This window comes from Excalfactoria chinensis, chromosome 1 (genome assembly GCF_039878825.1).
Source record: "Excalfactoria chinensis isolate bCotChi1 chromosome 1, bCotChi1.hap2, whole genome shotgun sequence".
NCBI lineage: Eukaryota > Metazoa > Chordata > Aves > Galliformes > Phasianidae > Excalfactoria > Excalfactoria chinensis.
Window position 1 is genome coordinate 131,580,661 of NC_092825.1, and position 26,612 is coordinate 131,607,272.

The following is a 26,612-nucleotide window of genomic DNA, read 5'->3' on the forward strand; positions in this document are numbered from 1 at the left end:
ATCCAGCCCTACCCTTCAGGTCGCAGCCTAGCACAGCTGGTACAGTACAATAAATACAGCAAAGAGTTGAACAATAAGTACTTGGAGAATGAGTTTCCCCATCCCCAGCAGGGGAGGCAGAGCTTCATACAACACTGCCAACCCACATGAAGAGGTATCCCCATGCACAGCCATGAAAGGCTCGAGTCAAGGCCATGCAGTGGAATTGTTAATGAGAAAAGCAGCCTTGGGAGGGCAGGGTAATATACCACAGTTGGCAGAACACAGAAGAGCTGGCATTAAGGAGGGACACTGCCAAGACATGCCCAAAGGGCACTGCCACCTACTGCCTCAGTGCTCAGGGGATTGGAATTCTGACTGTCTGGGGAGCTCAGCCACTACTTGCCTGGTGTCAAAAATTCCCCTGTGCAGTTTCCTCCCATCACCACAGGCAATGGCACTCACTGCAGCCTCTGTGCTGGTGGCAGCCCTGGGCTCACTGCAACTGCAGAACCCCAAACCATGCCAGGACAGCAGCTCTCCTGCACCATTTCATCTTCCAGAAGCAGATGCTCTTTTCTGCAGTGATCCACGTGACCACACGTTAGCTGGGGAGATTATTAAGATGTGAAAACTAGGACATGTGCGCATCAACTCTGTGCTGTCAAATGGAGCTCAGCTGTAGCACAAGCTTAAGTTAATAATAAAAAAAAGAAAACCTACATCAAGTCCCATAAACCTTCAAGTTCTGCTTGAATGTGACTTCAGCAAGTAGTAAAGAAACAGGGCCAGCATGCACACTGAACAATCCAGATTCCCTCCTAAGCTCTTACCAATAGCCTCCATGCATCGCTGGGTCTCCTGGGTCCTGCTGTGCACTCCCTTGTCCTCCATGGTTGGCAAAGCGACAATCTATCACAGCCCAGGCATTTCTCAAGGAACTGTAGCCAAAGAGCTAAGCTTCTCAAGAGGTCACATTGGTGAAAAAATGTTTAATGTACACTCAGTCATAATATAGCCCCTCACTTGTTTGGGAATGGTCTCCCTGTGTACCAAACAACCATGAACTGGGTAGGACAAAGAAAGACAACAACCCATATGAACATCTAACCTTCTAGCTGTGAGAAACGATGCCAGAAGCGTCTGTAGGAAGATGAAGGAGACCCTGCAGAAGAACCTGCAGAACAGGAAACATGTATAGTATTCAGTGGGACACCAGTTGGGAAGCTCTAGGAGCAGTATGAAGCCCCTCCTCTTTACTGCAGGCAGAAAAGATGCCACAGACCTCATTAGTGCTCCTTGGTGTGCTTTCTATTGTACAAAGGGAGTTTCTTTTCCTACTTGTCCTGCTTTAGACACCAAAAAGAACTACAGGAGACAAACAAAGGAGAAAACTTCCTCCTGCAGCTTCTAGATAGAGCAGTAAGGTCCGTGACGCTGCTTGTGAGTACGTGAAAGCCCACATCAAAATTCACAGTAACAAAGCCTCCATGTTAACAGTACACATCCACAGTGATTTTAATAGCACAGCTTCTGAATCTTACAATGTCGGACCTGACATGAGATGACAGTAATATCTTTATTAGCTACAAATATAAATTATACCTGGATTTTCTTTTCTTTTTTTCTTTTTAAGAATAAAAAAAAGCACCACACATTCCATCTTCCAAAGTCAGAATCACAAGGGAAAAAGATGATAACCATTTGGAAGCTGCATAGATCATACAGATAGATCGTTTACATGTAACATGAAGTGGCGAGTCATTAAAAAATAAGACTTCTTCTAAACTGTTCAGATGATTGTCACTACCAAATGGACCCACACAAGTTGCCTACAGAGCCCTTGGAAACTGGTACGTCCTCCATCATTTCACTCCCATTCTCATATGCAGAGTTTCCCATTTAATGCTCAGGAGACTCTGTGGTGGCTTATTCCTGTTTTGTTTTGGGGTTGTGGGTTTTTTTTCTTCCACGTAAGCCATTACAGTCTATTTATTCTTTGCTTTTTCCTCTCTGGTGTGCTGCAAACACTCCTCTGTTTGCCCCAGCAGGCAGTCCCCCCCCACTTTTTCTGCCATGTAACTGTTTCAGGCACAACAGCCGGATTTTGTCCTTTTGGCCGGTTTGTAGTCAGTAATGTCTACAGTCTGCGGTGGCCCCTCAGCTTTCTGCCGTACGATTATTGGTACAACCATGTCAAACACCGTTTCAAAGAGGTAGTCCACCTTATATCCTGTTTTTGCGCTGGTCTCAAAGCACATTTTCTCAGCTGCCGGCACATCCTTCTCATCCAGCATTTTGTATTTCAGTATCTTCTTATAGAGCGCAATGGCATCCTCCACACGGACTTGTTTTCGCACCTTTGAGCTGCAGCCGGCAACGGCCTTCTCAGGTCTGTTTTCATCAGGTGGCGAAGCACAGTCATCACTGAGGTCCACTTTATTCCCAACGATAGCAAAGATGCAGTCAGCGCTGGCACTGTCTGTCAGTGCCAGGAACCTGTCCTCCAGCTCCACCAGGCTCTGCAGGTTGTTCACATCATACGTCAGGATGACGGCGGCTGCTCCTCTGCAGTACATGGATCCCAGGCCATGAAACTGCTCCCGGCCTGGCAAAGGTTTAAATGCAACATAAGTTAGTGTGCAGGAAGCTGCATTACCAACCAACTTAACTCAGACCAATTAGACACAATGGTAAGGTTTTTTACCCCCCTTCTTTCTTTCCCTTAAGAGTGCAACAGTGCCACAGAGCGGCTCAGCTCAATGCACACTGATCTAGAGCAGGGAATCTGTAAAGATGAGCAACCATGCAAGAGTGGCAAAGCAAACACAATTACAAGAAGAAAAACAAGCAAACAAATAAAACTGCATATTAGTTTATGCCCCATGAATGACCACCCTGCTCACATACACATATGGCTCATTTCACCTATACAGTCATTTATAGACACAAAATAAGTTCTACTGTGTTGAATTCTGCTACAATTCATAACTAAACTTGATTCACACTTTCTAAGTACATCCACTTCAAAAACTTGGATCAAAGTTAGCAATTCACTTCTCAGATTCTGAACGTTGGTGGCAGCCTTGGCTGCAGCAGTGATGAGATAGCAGGGTTCAGGATCCTGCGGCCTTGTTTAACTTCTTCATCAATGACCTGTATAAAGGGATAGAGCATACCCTCAGCAAGTTTGCGGATGATACAAAGCCAGGAGGCATAGCTGAATGGCAGCACTGCTTTCTTGTATGTCAGCAAGACCCGGACAGACTAGATAGCTGGGCAAAGAAGAACCTGGAGAGATTCCAGAAATGCAAGTGTAGAGTCCTACACCTGGGAGGAATAACCACACAAATCCATACAAGATGGGGATTGATCTGCTGGAAAGCAGCTCTGCAGTGAACAACATGAGTGCTCCTGGTGGATGACAGGTTGGCCATGAGCTAGCAGTGTGCCCTTGAGGTCAAGAAGGCCAATGGCATCCTGGGGTGCATTAAAAAGAGCACAGCCAGCAGGTCAAGTGATGCGATCCTTCTCCTCTGATCTGCCCTGGTGAGGCCACATCTGGAGTACTGTGTCTAGTTCTGGGCTCCCTGGTTCAAGGAAGACGGGGAATTTCTAGAGTCCCATGGAGATCTACAAGGATGATTAGGGGCCTGGAACATCTCCTGTATGAGGAAAGGCTGAGAAACTTAAGGCTAGTCAGCCCAGAGAAGACAGAGGCGATCTTCTCAACGCTTACAAATAACTAAAAGGCAGTAGTCAAGAGGATGGGGCCAGGCTCTTTTCAGTGGTACCCAGTGACAGGACAAGGGGTGGTGGGCACAAACTGGAACACAGGAAGTTCCATCTGAACATGACAGGGAACTTATTTCCTGTAAGAGTGACAGAGCACTGGAGCAGGTTGCCACAGACAGGCTGTGGAGTTTCCTTCTCTGGAAATTTTCAAAACCCACTTGGACACTTTCCTGTGTGACCTGCTCTAGAGAACCTGCTTAGGCAGGAGGCTGGACTAGATGGATCTCCAGAGGTTCCTCTCAGCTCCTACACTCCTGTGACTGTGAGCAGTTTAGTGGCATGTTACCCATCCCCAGTTCTTACATATACTGGCTCTACAGGAAAAGACTCCTGATCTTTAGTATATGGCACGGTATACACCTATCCCACTTGTACTTTTTTTAGTGCATTAAACACAACACAAATGACCACTAATTTCACTTGAACAGTAATTTACTTCCCATTTGACTTCTTCTGTTCATCACTCAATAGCTGACAATTAATAGCCAAATTTTTCTTTCTTTTCATCATTCAGCGAGTATCTTAACAGCAATTCCAGCTAAGCCTCACTGGTCTCCTTCAGAACTGTTTCTTGGAAGACAAAACTGGGAAGCAATCAATGTCTACCAGTAGTTACAAAGGGACCATGGGAAATGAGACACAGAACAATATTTTTCCTTTCCTACAGGGAACTGCAGCTTTCCCTACACATCTACAGCATATGGAATTTTGCTCCAGCACCTTCACTTTTATTCCCAGAACTGAATGGAGAAGATCAAATGCACCAGATTTCAAATGGCCATCAGGACCAATCTTCGGTTACTACCAAATAAAACTCTGAACAAAGAAAAGGAGACAGCCAAGATGGCGACTCCAACTACACTCTTTCAAACATCATAACTGATCAACTCTTTTCATATAGCCTTTTCACACAGGGCCTCCATTTACAGAAGGTCTGGAAATTATCTGATTACCTTTGTGTGGTTTTTTTGCAGGAAGATACTGATCACTGAGAGTAACAGTACTGTGAAATCATTGCAAATGACTGTTGAATGGGAAAGGTAGAAACTCGTGCTGAAAAACACAGGTCAGCATACAGTAGGAAAACATAAAGAGGTGTAAAGGAAGATGCTAAAGATGCTCAGAAATACAAAAACCTTTGTGTGAGTAAAAACAGTGGTATATTTCAGGCTGGTGAATGACTGAAAAGGAATATAAATGGATGACCATACACAGATTCATGTGTAGTCTCCATTCCTTTCTCGTAACATAAAAAAAATGAGGATCTCTCATCAAAAAAGCATTCACGCAGTTAGAATACTTTAAAATACTTCCTTACACAGTGAATAATAGGAAATTACTGTCATATGATATTTCAGCAGTCAAAAGTTCAATGAGTGGCGTTCGGGAAACGGTTGGACTGGATGATCTTTTAGGTCTTTTCCAACCTTGGTGATTCTATGATTCTATGAAAGCATTAGGCAAAGTTTATGGGGAACTGTATCTGGGCAATTTTGTGTAACTTCTGATTTGCTTTCCTCCAGCAAAAAGAAGTTCTTCAACCAGGAACGTGGAAAGAAGAAAAGAAGGCAAAAAAGAAAAGAGACGCTCTTGCTTGGTAAGGGTGAGGAAGATGGGGGTGTAGGGGCGGTCACTGCTTTCCCACTTTTCAATCTAATCCCACGTCCACATTTGTGCTTTCAGTCACACTACAGCTGAATCTTTAGAAGCCTGCCGTTTTTCAGCATAAGTTTGTGCCATGACCTACTTTGTTTCCCTCAAAATCCCGATTACACTGTGGTCTGGAAGCCACAGTGGAACATATATTCTCCCCATTCTCCCACTTGAGATGCCTAAGCTATAAAATCCAGCCCCCAGAATCATTTGCTGCAGCAACTGAATAGTAGAACAATACTACTGCTTGTTTTATATAATTTGTATGCTAATCTAATCTTGTACAACATAATATAAACTATGACACAATTACATTTTAGCTACAAACTGACTGTTACTACAACTAACATATTGTTTAAAGGTGGGGGGGGCGGGGAGAGGGAAGCAAAAGGAAGAATTTGCTTTGCATAAGGGATTAATTATATCAGAGGAATTACGGGCAGTCTTTCTCGCTCACCCACGCAACACAATCTACTTAAACATGCAGAAAAAAAATGCATAACTTACTTCTGCTGCAATCTCTTTATACACATCACTTGTAGCACTCAAGGGCTGGAACGCCCCTGTAGGCAGAATGTCCCCAGATTTACCCAAAGCATTTAAATTTGTGTCTTAGCTATTCCTGGAGGTGTCAGCCAATATAATAAAAGCCAAAACTTTATCAGACATTAATGAGAAAAACCTTAACACAGTCACAGAATCATCAGGGTTGGAAGGGACCTCTGGGGATCATGAAGTCCAACCCCACTGCTAAAGCAGTCAGCCAATCCCTTCGTAGGGTCAGTTATTTCTTGGTCTAGAACCAATGGGTCCTACTCCAACAAGATGTCTTCTTACACAATCAGCTCACTTAAACAGTAAACACCAACTCCAATATTTAAGCAATTTCACTACGACAGAATAAGAACAGCAACAGAAAAGAGAGGACTATATCAAATTTACAATCAAAGGAATTGCAAGTACAACCAAATCAACATCAAAGGAATACTAAGGAAACTTTTAAAGCCGGGCAACTAAAATTAACTTCCATTTTTCTTTTTTATTTTCACATTTTTGCCTTATTTATATCAGTTTAGCAACTCTGGTGAGCATATAATTATCTGCAGCACCATTTGTATTACAGAGGCTCTTCCAGCAAGCACATGCAATAGAGGCATTGCACACCCAGAAGCAGTGCAGCCGATGAGCTCAAAATCCAAACTGACTTCAGCACCACAAAGTTCATAAGGATTCCATGGGAGAAGGAAGGGAAAAGCAGACTTTGAAAGAGGCAGGGCTGATAAATGAGCAAGGCTCAATTTGAAGACTGCTAAGAGCAGAGGTGGATGCCCAGGCTTGGCCAGTCAGCCTCCTACAGCACCCTGCTTGCCGTTCCTTGGGTAGGAGCCCAAGCAGCCTCTGAAGTGTTGCTGATGTTTGGGAGGGTAGAAGATATCCTCCAGACAGATCTGAACCCGTTTCTTACCTACCACCTCTTCAAAGGTTTTCATTGCACCTTCTAAAGCAACTCAACTTCCCACACGTAGTTCCAAGAAATCCTCCACTGGAAGAACAAGTTTTAAATCTCTCAGTGTTGAGCACACAGAAGAATGCAAAGCAGCCTTTTACCTTAGGTCTTGAGGGAATAAAACACCACAAATATTAAAGAGCAAAAAAGGTCTTCCAGAAAGCGCTAAAAAACAGCGATGTTGTTATTCTGATGCCAAAGTCTGAAAGAAGTCTGAGTTTCTGAATTAAATATGTAGAGTGAAAAAGTAGGCAAAGGTGAGTTGTAATGCATCTAAAATTAACAAGAGGGCAAAATTCTCAAGACAGTTTTGGAGACAGCCCATAGGACCACATCTCTTCCAAGGCTTTTCACTGTAGTTTAAGCAAGATTATAATCCAGGCACAAGTCAAGAGGAAATAACACAAACATAATGTATCTGCTACGTTTTCCCTTTTGATTTCTAAATCTCTTTTCTTTTTTTTTTTTTCCAAGGAGGGTCTGAATCCAAGCATGTACAAAGTGAGACAGGAACTGTGCCTGAAGGAGATAGCCAAGACAGGGAAAAAAAAGAAAGAAAAAAGAGAGAGAAATATGATACCCACAAAACAGCACAGAGAAAAGCACCAGAAAGAAATGAGGATTCAGTTGCAGTGAGAAGAAGGTTCAAGGGTGACCCTGACGCCATTGCGTTGCTTCAGCAGGACCATCCGTGTGATCACAAGTCTAGACAAAGAAGATCCTTCTCAAGAAACACATTTCCTTCTGTTTGCAGATAGAGCAGTAAAGTTACGACCCTTTACATGACATCCGGGGAAACAATTTGGCTAGAAACCAAGCTATCTGTTTGTGTATGTACACCAGGCTAAATGGAGACTATCAAAAAACAAGCAATAACGTCCTTGAAGGCTTCAGGAAAATTCCCCTGCCCACAAGTGACCTGGGCTGCAGAGTTCTAACACTTGATGAAGTGAAAGTTCTTCACTTCTCGTTCAAATACTGAAATTTATTCCTTCTAGGCAGCTTTATCATGTTTCCCTGAAAGTCAGGAACTTTATTAAGATGAACTGGACTGTGCTTGTGGTTACCTGGGGATAAAAGTAAAGCTCTCCATCACAAAGGATTAACATGGAGGATGTAAGTAGGAATGAGTGGAAACAAATGAGTCTGAAAACACCAGATAGCTCAATTTTTACATACCCAGAAGCTGTCTGAATACCTATTTCCCAATCCATTTGAAATGCCAACATTTGGGTTTGCTCCCAGACAAAATTCCCTTCAGAATAAAAGTCTTTGGGGAAGGAAAAACAAACAAACAAAAAAAAAAACAGAACAAAAATATGAAGCCACTGAATGTTGAGTAACCAAAACGTTCATTTAAGCTCCACCTTTACCTAGCAGAATACATTCACACTGTTATAGAATGTAAATGTGCCTATGGAAGCTTCAGAACACAACAGACCTCAAGCTCTACTGAAAATCAAGACACACCTATTTTGTTAGTACTTGCTGCTCAGAAATTAATCAGTGCTCAAGGCATGAACTGCATCTTACTTCAGGAGCTACTATTTAAGTTATTAAGCTCTGGATATTTTGGCCAAAAAAGAACATAATTCAAACACGGGAAAGTACAGATCTTAATACCCGAAGGGTTTCACTTTCATCTTGTAAAGTAGAAAGAGTTCTGTGGGGAAGAAGAAAATAACAGCTGTGTTGGTTACATGAACAAAGAACAAAGGAAAACAATTCAATACGTTCATGAAGAAAATCCACCAAAGCCAAACTGCCAAAGAAGAGATCTCAACATAGTATATGACTGGGAAAAGCCTACTGCATCTCCAGTTGGAACTTAAGATAATTGCTGAAGTCTCATATTAAAGAAAAACTTAAAAGGGCAAAAAGAGTCACCCTCATCCCATAAATCTCTACATGGACTGGTCTCAATGATCCTCATCAGTCCTTGCCAACTTGGGATATTCTATAATTTTCAACTTAAAGAACAAACATGTCAAATTCTGATGAAGTCTGAGATTCCAAATATCCTGCAAACATCCCCGCTATATAAACACAAATCACTTTAGGCCTGTAAAGCTATCTTTCTGTGCAACAGCCAGTGAGTGTGACCAAGAAAGCCACACAAGCAGAAGCAGTCACTCCATGCTTTAGCAACATGAGAAATTGGGAATCAAGATATCTGGGCGATCTCAGTGTCAAAATCTTCAGGGAAGGCAAAAACTGCCCTGGCTCTACTCAGATGATGAAATGGTACGTTAATCATAGTGCATACACAACAATTTTTCAGTGTGTGAATTCTAAAAGGCACCTTTCTAGTTCTCAACTACAAAAAAAAACAACCAAACAAACAAACCAAACCTTCACTTTCTGCAAAAGAGTAACTGCCCAGGCACTGTTTTGTTTTGTTTTTTTGTCTGGTCTTTACTAACTTCTTTTCACATGTTAATGACTTAAAACATAAGGTCTAGCATCAGAAACCATGCAGTCAGCACATGGGGTTTACAGCCACAGTCACCCTGAGGCATTCAGAGATGGCAAGTTAGGGATGTTCAAGGAGTTACTAAGTCTGAGCAACGGCTCAAAGATGGGCTCCCCCCATAACCTGGGGCTTATTAGTTGGTCTGCTGCAAGAGGAGGCAGTACAGTTCTGAGTGCACAGCACCTTGCCCTCACATTGAGATTCAGCATGGCAGCCTGGAGATGCTGCCAAGGAAAGGCTCCTGGTTGCTGTGGGAAGGGTTTGTGCAGCCACTTTGGAGCTTATAGGTGTAGTGTTCCTTAACTCAGCATCACGGACACACCAAAAAGAACTGTGTGAAAATGATGGGTGTACAACTGCATTCTGTTCTTCTGTAGTTTACTTACAGATTACACTTTCATTATCCTGCAGAGAGTTTAGGATCAGTTGAGACATAGTGACTGCTTGCATCTGTTACTAACAAGGAGACAGAATAATTGAATGAGTGTTGTTTATTGCTACAGTAATGGTAACCCAAATGATTCAAGGGATAGAACACCTCTCCTATGAGGACAAGCTGAGAGAGCTGGGGCCATTCAGTACATCCTATAACTAAAGAATATTGATTCATTTAATGACAGACAGCAAAAACCTGATTTCTTTGTCTATTTCTTCCTCCTCCCCTTTAAATATAATAACTGAGCTAAAAATAACTGGTACACCATAAATAAGTTCTGCTGCCTGTGTTTCACAAGAGGTGGCCAAATACAAAACAGGTAAAAGATTTTGCCCCAAAATTGTAGTTATGTCACCTATCTTCTAAAATAGGAACCTTCTTTCAAGAGGATTAATTTTCTAGTATTAGCACTTCTTATATTCCTTTAGAGATTCAAGCTTATTCCTAGCCTTTTAAACAGGAAAGTCACCTTACAAACAAGCTAAAACAAACAATAGCAGCAACTGTGCTTTATTTGTTTCTCTTCTTACAGTTTCCATCAGGAAAAAAAATGCTCATAACTGTATTTTGGCTTTGCTTCCTTTTTTTACTATGTGCACACAGAGTGATAACAGCACAGCCCTATGACAGCTTTCACCAGCTGGGGAAATGTCACCATCCTTCTCCATCCTTCTGAGAACAGCACTTCCTCCTCAAGACTGGAATGTGCCAACTGGTCAAGCAGTTTCAACCTATTGCTCAATGGCTATTAAAGCATCCCTTTGATTAGCGTTTCAGAAGTGATACACTGCGGCACAATTCACATCCAACAATTCTTCCAAAGAAGTTACTTAAATGGGTCTGTTATCGTTAAGGCAAATAGCACAGTGGAAAGTTACTCAAGAACCACCACCACATAGCGCACTCTGAGTCACATGCCAAGGGCCCTGAGGAGTCAGTTAATGATCTACAAGATCATCTGAGTTTTGGCTGAAGATGACGTCTTGTTGCGACAAAAGGGCACGCACAAAAATGCATTTAATGAAAATATCAGGAAAAAAAAAAAAAAGAAAAATGGTAACATTTGCTACAGGGTTAGTTCTATTTAGCAGCCTCTGAGGTTATCTTTCTGAATAGCAGAAGCCCCCAAATGAATGCCTAGTCACAACATTTTTTCTTTTACACTAAAGAAATGATTCAAAAGACCTGAGCTTTACTCACAGCACGCCTTTGAAGAATCCACAACTAGACATAATGGAAGTTGTTGTAGGTTTTTTGGAGTTTTCTGCTTTGATTTGCTGGTTGGGTTGGCTTTTTTTTTTTATGCGTTTTTTGGAAAGTTAACAATAAGACAGTTTGGAAGAAATGTGATTTTAAGTAAAAGCTTCTTAATCTAAAGGCAAACTAAAAGCGGGTGTCTAGAAGCTGACATCTGTATGGCTCAGTCCACCATTATCTCCCTCAATGTACAATAAGTCACAGAAGTGACTCATCCACACCTCAGATACAACAAACATCACTCAGTCACCTTTTCAATTCTCGTATTAGTCATACTACTCAGCTTCAGCCAGGAACTCTTCCAATCCAGCCTTGAAAATTTTCACTCCATAACTGGCAATAAAGACTTCCACTTACTGGTTCCCAAAGACAGACCTGCTGCACACACTTATAGGAGGAAGGAGACAGAGCTAACAAGAAAGGAAAGAAGAGGATTCACAGAGTAAAATCAGAGATAAGCATATGCAATCCTCATTTGAGTCTCACCTCCTGCATAACAATGATGATAGATTTCACTTAGCCCTCACCTTGTGATAGAGAAAGAATCTGTGTTTCATAAACCAGCTAGAGAAGTTAATATCCCACAAATTAATCTGCTGTATTTTAGCTTTCAGACTGATTTTTTTTATAAGAAGCTCTGAAAATACCCTCTTCCAAAAAAGAGGGTATTACTTCCTGTGTTACACTACAACCAAGACCACAGAACAGCGTCACTAAGACTTATGTAGTCACTTGAATCCTTCACAGCTTTCATCACCCTCTACACTTCATAAACGTCTCAGAACAACTCTTAGGCTCTGGGACAGCACAAAATACCAAGGGTTCAATTTGCCATCTGCTACCAGGTCAATGGACCTTGTACCAAATACAAACTGTTGCCTGAACAAAATCTAGCTTGGCAGTCAGTCTACCTTCACTTGCAACAGTATGCATTTGTTTAGACTGCCTATTTTTGTACAGAGGCTTACAAGCTGAGTGTCTTTGGACTAAGTGCACGTTCGTGATATCAAATCAGGAATGCCTTCACCAGCCAAAGGAACTTTATAGCTCCTATAAAAAGGATAAACACTATCATTTCAGAGAAGATCTCTATTCTGTACAAGATTTAGACCAGGAACTAACTTAAACTTTTCTGGGGCACAATGGAATCTGTTCTGTTGCATACACATTTTAATCATATGTTATTATAGCACAAAACATTACATAGAAGAATGTCCTTAGCCATGGTATCCAGCATGTTTTGTGCCAAAAAAAACCCTCCAGATAGCCCTGCAATAAAAGCCCTATTTGCACTGCAAGATGCCACTGTCACTTCTGTCTCCGCAAGTAACTTTTTCATTTAGCTCGACAAGACTTACTTTTCTCAAGCCACTTATTTGATTTAGTTCTTTTGAAGTGTATTTAGTGTTAAAGCAAAGGAAAGGATCCCAGAAGCTTTGAGCAGCTCACGTATTTTCAGCTGTGCAGCGCCCAGTAAATGAAAAATAGAATTGACCTTGCCTTGACAGCCCAGCAAACATATCTTGAGTGCATCTGCAAAACAGATGAGAATAGAAAAAAGATGTTCCTGGTATTTCTCTATTTTCAGATGAGAGAAAAAAAAAAAAAAAAAAAAAAAAAAAAAAAAAAAAAACACTTAGGATTTACTTTGGAAGAGCTCTGTGGCTCTGTGGGAAGCAATAGCATAGAGTCCTTAACTGCTTCACAGTCAGCTATTGCTCAGTGAAGGAAACAAGGCCAGTTACACAGAGGGGCGTGGAACCACCCCAGCCATGCAAGACTCAGCCCAGGGTTGCGCAAGAAGCCTTTCCCCATAATACCCTCTGGAGCACCACTTCATCACCTCAAAGAAACGTCACTCCTGCAGAATAGCAATTCATTTGCCACAATACTAACTCTAAAAGCAGCTTGTTTTCCTTTCCAGTACCTGAAAACTGATACTTTTTCCTTACAACTCTTTCCCACAGAGGAACAGTCACTACAGATGGTCCCACCTCTACGTGCAGAGTTCGGTACCGACTCCTTATCTGCAGACAGAAGATCTTCAGAACCCACAATCCCTCTCAATGTTTGCTCTCCAAAAGGAGAGCTGGTCCTTAGCTCAGGCAGGAATGCATGGCTGGGTTTGTTTTAGCACAGCTCAGTGCCCTGGAGATCACTCCACGCACGCTGGGTATTTCATAATGCTCAACAAGTTGCTGGCAAGTCAACGTGGCCTCCAATTCACTCAAGCAAACATTGATACAGGTGTGATATTTAAAACAGAAATCAGAGATGGGTGGGGTTAATTGAGATCACCTTCCTTAGATTAAACCAAAAAGCCCTCTGAACCCCTATTAGCTCTCAGGGAAGACAGTTAGCAAGTCAATATCTGCCTGTTCCCACACAGATGAGAAATGCTTCCTGTTTCTCTTCATTTTTATTCCTGTTTTAAAGTTTACTTAGGTTATTCAGCCTTCCTCATTAGATATTTTGCTTTCCCCTGAGTTCTTTTTACAACATACTTTTTAATCTTCTAAATTCCCCTTAAAGTTCTTTGATTGTTGTTTGGGGTGTTTTTGTTTTGGTTTGGTTTTTGGAGAGCAATTACATACACTCCAAGTCACTACAATATGATACATCATACCATTCTTTGAGTGAGGAAATACCATAAACTTAATAAACACATCGTAATTAGGGACAGCATGGCTTTGTTTGGGACAGACACTGGCACCCTGGAGCATTTGGAAAGGGCTGCTTTTGCCCTGAATACATTGGCCATGGTTCCTTTTGGAGATGAAATTACTTACTAAGTCATACCTGGACAGAACCTCAAGCATTACTTCTACAAGTTACTTCCATAAACCTTTTATCCTACCTATACATTTCCAAATCCATGGGGATTAGGTAATAGAGGAAGAAGAGAGCTCAAATATTTCCAAATGAACAGGCTTTTAGAATCAAACATCAGTGCAAGACAGCAGCTGAATTCCAGTAGTCACCACTGTTCACCATGGGGGAAAAAATAAAAAATAATAGAATATAACATGAAAATTCTGAAAAAAAATCAAGACCAGGATTCATTAATAAAGAAAAATTGCATTTGGGAGCTGCCATTTCTTTTTGTCAGAGGTGACCTTCTGCACAACACATTATAACACTGAGAAATAATTCCTGCACAATCGTCTGAGCCATGTGAGGAAGCCATGCTTATCAGATCAACAGCAGGCAGCCAAAGATGGTCTGTCCCAGCACATACTTGGTATTACCTCTTATTTCAGGAGAAATTAAACCCTGCTGTAGTAGATAACTGTATATTAGCTCCTGGTTTTTAACACTTGGATTGATTTCACTTACTGTTTCAGTGGTTGGCAACCCTGCCCATAACAGGAGGATGGAACCAGATGATCTGTGAAGTCTTTTCCAACTCAAGCCATTCTATGATGTACATCATATTAGTAACAAGGGATATAAGCCTAGTCTCACTCAGTAGTCATGTTTTTAATTATAAGTTCCAATATCAATTCATTTATAGGCAGATTCTCAACAAAGACCGTAAGCAACTCATTCATGGAGAATTTATCCTCAAGAAAATTACAACTGCTCCTACCCATCACAAATCACAACCAGCTTAAGTTCAGCTGCAGTCTTCCTCACCAGCTGTCTCTGGATAGCTGCTGCTCAGCAGAAGCAGAAGTCCCACTGACCCAAAAGGCCGTCCTCAGCAAGCACCAAAAGCAGAGCTGTACCAGGCAGCTGCCTCCTGGCTCTTATGGGAGAGGCTCACCACATTCAGATAACCTTTATCACATGGCAGAGGACTTCTGCTCTCAGAACACACGCTGGCCAAGGTGAAGATGTAGCTTTGCATTCCCAGCACTTCTTCCTTTCAGTTCCACTTCAGGCTTCTCTGCCTGCACTCTTAAGAGCATATTTAGTACTCACTGTGTGGAGACATTTAATTAAAGAAACCAAAAGCATAAAACAGGCAAAGTAAACATCGATTTTGCCTTATAAATGTTATCCAGCCTGGCACAATGGGAGTAACAGTGACACTAAAATCTTTTTTTCCACTTTAAAGAAGATGAGACAGCTTCTCTAGGTCAAAGAGAGAAGGCGGCATCTGCCACTGGGCTTCCAACGTTTAACAGAAACCAAGAAGATGAGCAGGATGACGTGGAAAGGGCACAGAATGCTACAACAGGAAAGGAGATAAGGGGAACTATAGGAGTATGACACATAGAGCTGTCTGCTGTGGGAGGGAAAGCTGACGGCCTACAGAAAGTCTGATAGTGCTTTTTCCTCCTCATAAAAATAAGAAGCAATTATATGAGCAGGGGCCAGAGAAGGGTGAGTGGACCAAGGCATTTTCAGTATCACTAAAGATTTATTTTTAAGTAAACAACGGCCTGTAACAGCTTCTCAGGGAGGACTGAGGAAAAAAACAAAATCCTCATTTTATCAGCTATTTCTTACAGTGTGTCCCACTTGCAGCCACCCAAGAGATTTGATGATCCCTTTTACAAAGCTTAGAAGGTGATGACTCAACTGCGTAGAGCTCTTTCTTTGCTTGTTTTGTGGTTGCTTTTTATTACTCTATAAAGCACTATAGATTTATTCATGTCAAGATCCAAAATGTTTGCTCTCTTTGAGAGCAAAAGGCAGCAGAAGAAATGGGAACAAATAAACTAAAAACCCTAAAATATAACCATAATATTACGTCTTTCTTTCTAGGTTCAGCAGTTAATAGTCGCGAGAGCAACAACAGATTTGTACACGCAGATGACAGACATCACTTTAAAGAACAGAAAGTGAACTTTGAGAACTTCCACAGCATAAAGTGTCGCAAGGAGCAGCCAGACAGGGAAGTCAGGCAGACAAAACCCCTGGGGACACGGGAGGAGAGCTCCATGAAGGTCAGCTCAACAAGGGCACAACACCAGGTGTGCACCTTTTTACACTGCTGTCCTTTAGCGGACTGAGAACGTGACTGTAAGCAGGCTGACCATGTAAAGGAATTAATACACATTTTAGACATTTTTTTGCTAAGCACCATTTCAATGCACATAACTTTTTCTTCACGTCCTTTGTGGGGTATACTGCACTTCATTTACCTTGCCTCTCCTAGCAAGCCGTTTCTTTGAGATGCCTAGTTAACATTTTTACAGGAACAACATTTGCCTGAAAGCCAAAGTCATCCTTTGCTTTACAAATACAAGTAAGAGAAGAATAAAATCTCAAATATTTAACCATCCACAGATGAATAATTTATATGACTGAAAGTTCTTAAGCAGTCATCAGCTGCAAATGGTAAAACAAACACGTCCTTGCTATTTCAGCAGTAATGAAAACCATTACTTTTAAACCAAGTACACAAGAGCAGCTGGATGGCTGGAAAACACCTCTTCTCTGTATTCTGTTCTTTAGTACAAAATCCATGGTTAGAAATATTAAATCACATAATGAGTTACAGAAAGAAATGCCATTAGATCAGCTGAGGACAGGAGAGGCTGAGAGAACAGGGAGAAGTATTTATACCAGATACTTAACTGTTAATGAACAAAATTATTTCAGTCTTAAACCCATTAGCCTGAAGACCAGAAAAAGAAGAAAAATTGTATTATCTGTAGTTGAGGATATGATGAGTTATTTTCATGATGGAAAAAAGAATTATAAAGAGCTGAAACAGTGGGGAGAAGTGGGCTCTCACTGCTACTAAACAGAAAGATGGGTGTTTAGGCTGGCAGCAGAGTCCTTCCATGACTGGCTCCTGGATGGCCCATGCGAAGCCCACTTCAACTCTAGTCAGTTTTCTAAGAGATGGGACAGATACAGCAGAATATTCATTCACATCTAATGATCTATCTCCCCTTGAAAACAGTATTAAGAGATTCTTCTCTGAATTTGTTTTTTTCCATGCAAAAATAGCCTAGTAACATTAGAAAATCTTGCACATGCTTTTTGAGTTGGCTGTCCTAAGAGATACTGTCCTCAATCTCCTGTGCTGAAGCCTGGCAATTTACTTGCATTGATAGTTTGGTCAAATTCAGAGGGGAGCCCTCTAACCCTTTGACCACCTCTGCTCTCAGCAGTACCACTTGGGTAAACTAAGTTTAATCACCAAGTCTCCTTCTCTAGAACCCTACATCTGCATGTGAAGTTACACAGTGTAACACGAGCAAAGCAGAGAAAGTAATGTATCACAAGTTGGACACCTGATGATCTAATCTCAGGATGTTCCACATAACATTCTAATCTAATCAGTCGGACTTGGGAGACAAAAATGACTCTTTATATTCCCTAACTTCTAACAGCTCCAGAAGTATCCACCACAGACTCAGTAACTTTCCTTACAGAGACACAAACAAAGGTTACTTGTTCAGATGTTTTGCAACACTACAGCATGACCCAGACAAGGAATGACCAAGTTCACCTTCAGTTCAATAGTGAAACAATGCCATAGGAAAAAAATCTCCTGGAAGCTCACATGGCTACAGGCTTCAACACAAGACTGTACCAAACAACTGCTGTGCACCAGACAACTAAACTATGAACTAAACTATTTCAGCATGAAGTAAAAATACATGAATTAGCTCAACTACCAGGAGCAGCTTGGCCAAAGCAGCATGGAACTGGCTGTGAATCTCCCTAGGTTTGAGATTCGTGCACCATAACGTGCACCTAAGCATAGGTGAATCAAGAAGAGCACTCAACATACACAAACACTCAAATTGGAAAGCTACAGAACAAACTACTGGTTGCCTATCCTGTACCATGCTCGAAGTAATTGGAAAGCTATGGAAGTAACAAGTTGTCTACCCGTATTTTAAACTGTCTCCTTCCTTCTGAAGGAAAGAATAGAAGCCTACACAGTCAATAGAAGACAACACTGCAATCCAGACTGCCTAAGTTCAGGCACCTAAACATACAATACTAATTTTAAATAAATACTTGTTTTTCATTCTGGTTCCCGGTACCTCAGAAATAACCAGAGCTGTACAAAGAGATTCTCCCTGACACACATCCATGTGTATGTTACAACCAACTAAGGTTTTTGCTGTTCTGCACATCACTATTTATCCAGCTGAAGAGAGAATAATGCAAGGGGGAAAAAAAAGTGTTCCATAATGTTTCATCCCAGTGTCCTCCCCTCCACCCTAAAACTGTTACATGAGGCAGCTCAGGTATGTAGATGACCCATATTAAGCTCAAAATGAAGAGTGTAATAGGGCGTTAGTAATTTGCTTTATTGCACAGAATACCTATTTAAGCCTTTGTACATACCCAACTAGCAGACTAATATACTGAAGTAAATAATTCAGTTTGTGGCCATCCTTCCAAAATTTTCTCCAGTTTTTCCCACCATACTTTTGATGCACCAGGAAGATGCATTTCCACACACCTGCAATTTCACTTCCATTGCCTGACTAGCCATTGCTCTCTTACACCATTCCCTCTCTTCACAGATTTTGTCAGTATCGTCATGAAGCAGAGAGCCATCACTTAAACTAAGCTTTCAGCTACCAAGTCAGTTTTATCAGAGATATCTGGAAAATGCACTTCTTGCTTCAGTAAGCAGGGAAGGAAGAATGCAATGCCAGAGACACAAACTTTTCATTATGAAGATTCTCATACTGCTCCAACCTAAGATCTGGGGCTTTAAAACATGGGCTTGTACAAACTCATACGGAACAGACAAAGCCAAGAAACAAAATTTTCACGTAAAAACAAGAACACAGGCCATGCACCACAGACTGGACACAAATACATACTTGTTCTTTAACACTCAGGCCTCACTTCAGCACAAATTAGCAAACAAAGACAACGCCTTCTGTTACAGAAACCAACATGGTACCAAGGACTCCAACACTGCAAACCTCAGCTACAGCTTGATGAACATGAGCAATGTCATGGCACAACACCACACAGCTTTAGCCAGGAACAAAGCTCAGGTTACTGATACGATTTGAAGAGTCTCCTTGAACCATAAAGTCATTTCCCACTTTGGCTAGACCAGTGGAGTCACATTGCCTGATATTATTAAATACCACATGCAAAGCATGGACTTAACGTGGGAGTCTGAATACAGAAGTTACCACAGAGGTTCATACATGGCATTCATCTTGGCCTGTATCAAACACAATAAACAAAACAAATGGTTTAGCCTCCCCAACAATTTGCCACTCAAGAGACTGTACTAAAAATAAACACGAGAAGCAAAATTCCTCTTTCAATAAAGCGAGATAGCCATATCTGAGTAAACAAGATCTGCAAACTTTATCTCCCATTTCTTGTTCTTGTTTTTGCTTTTTCCCCCCCTGCAGTTCCTTGCGACAAGGTGTTTCTAACTTTTTACTAAACCCCTTAGTGCAGTGTTTCACAACAACAAAACTATGCTTCCATGGATGTCCTGAAAGCTAAACCTTTATTCCTGCTTCTGAACCTGCTTCATAGGAGCAGTACTCCTCACTAAAAGACCCATGATGCTCAAGATACTTTTTGAGGTGCTCCCTTCCAAAGCCTTCCAACAACCAACCTCCTCCAACACACCTCAGCACATACTGATCAAGATCCAGTCTCAATTGCTACTCTGTCACCCCCAGTGCAGAAAGGCTTTCTCCTGCCTCAGGGTCATCTTAGGCTATGATTAACCACCTCACCTGTAGTTTCTTCTCTCCCACTATAGCCCTCCATTTCCAAAAGCAAGAAACAGCAGAATACTGAACAGAGTGGCTACTATCCATCTCCTTCCTTGTAAAGAAAGGACATGTTTTAATTCTACTCTTCTCTTTCATCATGACAGAGGACCACGTTTCCTTCTTACCTACAGGCAATTTTCAAGTTGTTCACACCAAGTAACTTTAGCCTCTGGGGCAGCAGGGAGACCAAACTATCTGGGCTAACCCTGTACTCCAAAGAAGTGAGTCACACACCAACCTACGTTCCTCCTGAGAACTTCAGTCACCTGCTTCCCAGGAGAAAAACGTGCTGAAGGAAGCGTACGTCTACACCAAAAGAAAAACCAAAGTCAAGAGGCACAAAGACCGAGGGAGAGGGGAACCAGAACACTACAGTTCAACTCTGCCTCTTCAATAGTTGAATACTGACAGAAGAAAAGTCAAATCAATTCTCCCATTCAGCCAGCTAGCTTAAGACGAGAGGAGGGAAATAAAAGAAGTTTGTCTTTCCAGTTAACTTTTATGTTTCCTCATTATCACACTGCATGACTCTCTGCTGGTAAATTCAAAAGGCAACTTCTGTCTTAAAACACAATAATTTCGATCACAAAGTGAATTTTATGGCATACTTGTGATTGAATTACTGGTCTGCTGCATTGTTCCAAGGCACCAAAACAGGAGACATTGACTACTACCAGTTAAGAAACCTTGTCTCCAGGAGCATCGCTAATACATCAGATGAACAAGCAGCAAGTTAAAGAGACTGAAAACTAACATACACACGAGTTCTTCTTTTTCATATATTAAGGCATCAGAAAACAGACCTGAAAATCCCAAACACTCTCATAGAGTTGTTATTCATATACTCCACGTACTTTTAAAAGAGGAACAGTGCTGAGACCACCAGAACTTCAGGATGTGTTTGCAGTACCAGAGATAAAAGGCTATATACTGGCTCAGTGCTGCACAGCACTGATGCCCAGCAGGAAGTTTTGGGTTGCTACGTAACTGCTGTCAGCACCATCTAGAAAATTTTATAGCTATATGTAAACACATATAAATACACATACACACGCACATCCTTTGACATCCTTGAGTCTCCAACCTCCAGTTCTTTCACAGGAGGAAGTTATTCTGCTCCAAGAAAACAGCAGCAACCAGGCTGGGTGAGACACAAGGCCATCTAGCCAAGCCTCTGACAATGGAGAAGACAGCCAAGAGCAGATAGCTAGAAAGAATGTCAAGAACAAAGCAAACAACGCTTCGCTCAGGTATTCTTCCCTGTGTAGCTTATTTGCTTCCTTGAGCCAGATGCAACATCCAAACGACTTTTCTTAATCATCAGATTGGAAAACTGGGAATGTCAAATTACTTGCTGCCAGCATTTACATTAAATATATTTATATTTATATATATTTATATATATTTTAAAAAAATTAAAAAAAAAAAATCAAGTCTAACAACTTCTGCGCACCCATTTTACAAGGCTTGCGGATAAGAATATGAAAGATTCAGATTAGACTAAGAAGCTGATCTTCCTAGGATAAGGATGGGTGTGAACTTAGAGCCAAGAGGAGACTCCCACCTAGAATAGTTCATTTGCTTTTCAGACTTAAGTTGGCAGAGCACGCACATTTCCATGTAACAATACTGCAAGGCACACTCTAAACCTTTTAGCACGCAATTTTAATCATTTCTGGAAAAAATGAAAGATATTCCTGAATAACAGATCGAGAAGTAATACAAGATCAACAGTGATGAGTAAAACTGACACACATGTTAAATAATTCAGACCAGCACTTGAACTGTTGTAGTACTAATATCCACATATACTTAACCCACAATCCATCACTGCTACTGTGGATAAACTCATCTAACACTCAAACCTTTGCATTAAGGTTTACCTTGTTGCAGCCAAACGCCTAACCTATGTCAGAATAACAACCATCCAAACAGAACGTAAAATACAAATGACTTCCACGGAGGTAACAGTGCTCCAAATAACACTGATAAGAGAAAACTAAACAAAAGACAACCACGACATTCACATACAGAATACAACACGGACTATAAACATTAGACCATGCACTCATAGAGTCACCAAGGTTGGAAAACTCCAAGATCATCCAGTCCAACTGCCCACCTACCACCTACTTCCCCACTAAACCATGTCCCTTAGTACAAGGAACATACTACAAGTATGCACAAGTACAGTTAACCTTGTGTAACTGCATTTTGCTGGAGCACCCCCTCATTTCCTACTCCTAATGTTCTCAATTGCTGTGTGTACAAGTGTAAGGGACTGCAGAGGTAAGACAGACATCTGGTGTTGGCATTCAGTATTCAGGAAGGTAAGCCAGGAGCAAATGTTGAACTGTAATTCTGTCACATTGTGGTGCTAAAGCATTTCTAACCTCTGATCTTTTATTTCTGCAACTTCCACCCTTCTGTAGGAGCACAAGTCAACAGTGAGACCACCCAAGAGCCAGCACCTTTGGGAGACGAGGGAGAGGATGTCAGGCTCAACACTAATTCCCAACCAGAGGGAATTAGACAGGAGAGCGGGGAACACGCATTACAGCGCTCCCAATGCTGGACACTTTTCAACCAGCTCTGCCTATGCAGATTTAGAAGTCTTGCTGAGGATGAGGAAACAGCAGGAGCTCTCACCATGGGGTGTGAGGGAACCCAGACGGCCAGGAAGCAACCACCTCTAACCTAGTGCTCTAAAGAAGGAGCCATCTGGGTGCTTCATCTGGCTGGCTGAGATGCAGCTCTGGAGCTTCTCCAGCTTCCTGCTCCAGCCTCAGCTATGCTATATAGTGATACACTGCAATTATATACACTAATAAATTAAAAACAAACAAACAAAAAGGCAGATGAGCATTAAGGGAAATCCTCTTGGTGAGGCAGGACTTTGGTGGAACTAGTAGCCAGATCTCCTACACGTCTCCTCCTCACCCTCCAAGAAGTCTCCACGCAACCCTTCGGCAGTTTCGCTCCCCCTCTTCCTCCTTCTCAATTCCTGGCACAGGAAAAGCCATGTTGGACTAGATCGTGACACGAAGTGACACAGCAAGAGAACTTCCCTCCCCAGAGTCCCCATAGAGGTACATGGAACACGGCGGGGCTACAGAACTCATCAGTTGCCAACGAAGAACCGTCCCGTGCAGGCAGCTGGGCTCAGCCCCCACCCGTGCAGCCTCGGCAAGCCGAAGTCTTGCACAAGAGAAAGCCCAACCCGCCCGTACAGCCCCTCGGCCCACCTGCCGTGTCCCAGATGGAGATGTTGTACGGCCCCCACTGCTTCAGGTAGAAAGCGCCGCCGACCGTGCTGACGGTGTCCTGGAAGCGCCGCTCCATGTAGCGGTGCAGCAGCGAAGTCTTACCCACGTTCATGTCCCCCAGCAACACCACCTTCCCGTCCGGCTTCTTCATCGCGCCGCCGGGCCCCGGAAGCGGCGGGACGAAGGCGGCCCCGCCGCGGGCAGCACCGACTCGGCGCTCCGCTGGAGCCGCCGTCGCGATCCGGCCCCACTGCGCGGCCGCCCCCGCTGCTCCTCCCACTCCCCCCGGCCCGGCCCGGCCCGGCCCGGCCCCGCTCCTCCCCCGGCCGGCGCCAGGGGGAGGGACTCGGGCGGGAGTTGCGTGGCCCCGGGCCTCAGGCTCGGCCCGGCGTGGAGTCTGAGTTGTCCCGCAGGCCTTCGGGCAGGTTCCGTAACTGAGCCCCACTCCAGCCCGGGGGCACAGCTGCAGCCGCCGTATCCCCACAGAGCCAGCCAGCCCCTACTGAACCGGCCCTCCTCCTACCAGCGGCTCGGGAAAACTTCCTGAGAGGACGTGGTGGGTCTGGGGGAGCGGGTAGAGCGGCCGGAGGGAAAGCAGCTGTCAGAGCACGTTGCAGAGTTACTACTAATCGATCAGCTGCTGATCTCCTTTACCTATCGTTCTTTCGAACGGCAGGCACCGGCGTAGAAAAAGCCCATACCAGCAGAGGGATCCTTGCTTTACGCACTCCTACTTCATGCATTGATTTGCTGTCCACATCATAAAAAAAAAGACCTAAAAACTCAAGTATAATTATTGATTTACAGCACTGCTTGCGCTACTAAGTCATGGCGCTTGGAGCACTTAAAGCAATCGTCTCTGTGTTTTAGCAAGGTTCTGCTGTGCTCGAGTTGCTACTGATGCACTGCTGAAACGTAGCTCTTTCTGGTGTTGAGAACAGATATCAGTAGCCTGCCACCACAGCACATGACTGCCTGAGCCAGGGATGCACCCTACCACCCTGCCATCCACTGTCCACACACCACTTGCTTTAAGGTTCATCTCTGTTTCATAGGAATTTGCCCCCAAATAATAGGTTGCAACAGGCTCAGAGAGTGCTGCACATTGTTTCAGATCCCTAGGAGGATTTAGGAGAAAAAGCTGATAATGTGGGCATGTTCCCAGTATGCAGAAGGTCAGGTCCTGAGTCCTGAGCAGTCCAAGCTTCTGCCAGCCTGGGGAGCACAGCTCCAGCAAGCCCAGCACAGTGCTCCGTACAAATGCTCTCCACTCTAAGTCGTATGTTGTTCAAGTCAAATAGCTCATGATACACTGTAATGCAATATAGATAATAACAGAGCTTAGGTGACAATAGTTGGGGAAAACCTAAGAGCCTGTAATTTGCTCTCTAGCCTTCAGATGCACAGGTTTGTTGCAAGATAATTTCCCAAATCCTTGAGTTTTACTGGGAGCTCCCCGTGGTGATAAGCATGGGCATGAGGAACTTAGAAAGTTACTTGACAGGAAATCACGTGGAACACGTTCCTGTTTGGATAGCAGCTCACCTAGGCAGGCTGTGGGTGTTGACTGGGGCTTTGTTTTGTTTTGGTTTTGGTTTAGAGCACCTGAGGACACCATGTAATTACTGCGAGGCTGTTCATTATCCTTCCTGACAGTGTGGCGACGTGGCCACCATGCTTGGCCTCCAGATGGTTTGGAATTCAGACACTTGGGACAGCTTATGGAGGTGGGCGGCACACTGTGTTCTCTGAGCGATTTCTGTGCTACGGTAAAATCCCTTTGAGAGCAGGAAGGTCAGCCTGTGTGCCAGCCAAAAAAAAACCTGAGCCAAGAGTCACTGTAGTGGCAGCAGAGCAACTCAGCCTTTCTAGTATCCTGCAGTATGAAAGCTGCCTAATTTTGCCGGAGAAAATTAGAGCCTGTTTATTTGCTCCCTTGCTACATTTCCCTAAGTATGTTCATATATCCCTGAGTATGTCCCTATGGCAGGACATTGTCCTTCCCACAGGCCCCATTTGTTCTCAGGGTGACAGGTGTTTTGTAAGTTCACATGGGGTGAAATGTTTGTCGCAAAACAGGCTTGGTTTTTGCTGAGTTGACCTTCTTTTAGGGACAAATTGAGCAAGTGGTGGAAGGTATTTGCTGTGCCAGCTACAACTCAGGCACCCCAGCACATCACGAGTGTGCTGGGGCCTTGCTGTTAAGCACCTGTTTCTATCTGTGTTTTCCTTTCTTTCACAGTGTCTCTGTGAATGTTGAATCCCACCAGCAGCATGGAAATACTGCAGGGGAGCCAAATGGGACTGTTTGTAATGATAAAGGTGGTGCTGACAGAAACACACTGCTCTTTAAACACAGACAAATCCATACAGCAGGACCGTGTGCCTCAGTTGCACAACGAATGCTAGGCCGGGCCTTATGAACACAAGAGGGGAGCAACGAGGAAGGCCCAGTCCTTAACATCAGTTGGTGGCAGCATACTCTGCTTTGTGAGCTGCCCCTTGGTAAGGTATGAGGTCACTGCATGACCTGGGAACAGCTGGAAGTTTTTGGAGCATGGCAATAGCTGGCTTTGTTTGTGCTTAATGCCTTCCTTTATGACTTCTTTATTTGAAATGAGCAAATAAGTGTTCATGCTCACTAAACACAGGCATTCCCAGTTGTCATCCTCTGAGCAGCCCTAAATACAGCTCTCTCTCAAGACACTCTCTTTTAAGCTGCAAAGCCTAAGAGAACCATGCATTGCATTGCACTGCCCCATGTTTTTATCCTTAAATAGACTAGATTCATGCCCTTCACCCCATGGATGCAGTCCACAGCCTACCTTCCCTCATCAAAGGAAATTACTTAATAAGAATAGTTAGCCTGCTTTCTCTATGTTTACAGTTCCCTCTTTTCTCCCTCACCTTTTCCCTTCCCTTTCCTTCTTTTGAGGCCACTGAGCTCCAGGTGGACACCACAGATCTCTTCAGCTGCAGGGCCACTTTCTGCCAGAGGTGGAAGGAGCGTGTGGCTGCGTTACTGCTGCCTGGCAGTGTCTGAATCACACTGGAATAAGACCTGTGAGTCAACAAGCTTGTCGTGGAAGATCCTGACTGAATGATTAGAATTTGTCTGCACTAACTAAAAAGAAAGGCTTATGTGAGAAGCATGAGGCCACTTCACCTGTACAGTCACTGAGATGTAAACTCTGCCCTGGGGCTCAGGTGATAGCAATGCAGACAAGGCCAGGGACTCAGAAGGAACTCCTCACCCCATTGCCTCAGTCTGAAAGTAATCAGTTGTGGTTCAAAGTGATCACACAGCTGGCAGTCCTGACAAGTGTGCGGTATATTAGTTTGGCATACACTTCTGGTCTCTGACTGCAGCATTTAAAGATCTCACTGAACTCCACTAGCAGAGGATAAACCAAGTCTACCTTACTACTGTATTATTCTAGAATTCAAGAGGGCATTGTGTTTGTAAGGGTACAGAAACTCACATGCCCACAGAAAGTCACCGAAGTATGGCCTATTAAAAGATTTCTTGGGACTTTTCTCTTTCCATCATCATGAAAGCAATTAAGCT

At 43.1% G+C, this 26,612-nt stretch overlaps 1 protein-coding gene across 1 annotated transcript; it reads right to left on the bottom strand.

Annotated features, from left to right (window-relative positions):
• Positions 1 to 1,474: 1,474 nt before the first annotated feature.
• RAB20 (RAB20, member RAS oncogene family) lies at positions 1,475 to 23,303 on the bottom strand. Its single transcript, XM_072350934.1, has 2 exons — positions 23,024 to 23,303; positions 1,475 to 2,587 (listed from the first exon to the last, which is right to left on the bottom strand). Exons 1-2 carry the CDS (start codon positions 23,193 to 23,195, stop codon positions 2,067 to 2,069), a joined length of 693 nt encoding a protein of 230 aa, XP_072207035.1. The 5' UTR covers positions 23,196 to 23,303; the 3' UTR covers positions 1,475 to 2,066.
• Between the last annotated feature and the right edge of the window lie 3,309 nt (positions 23,304 to 26,612).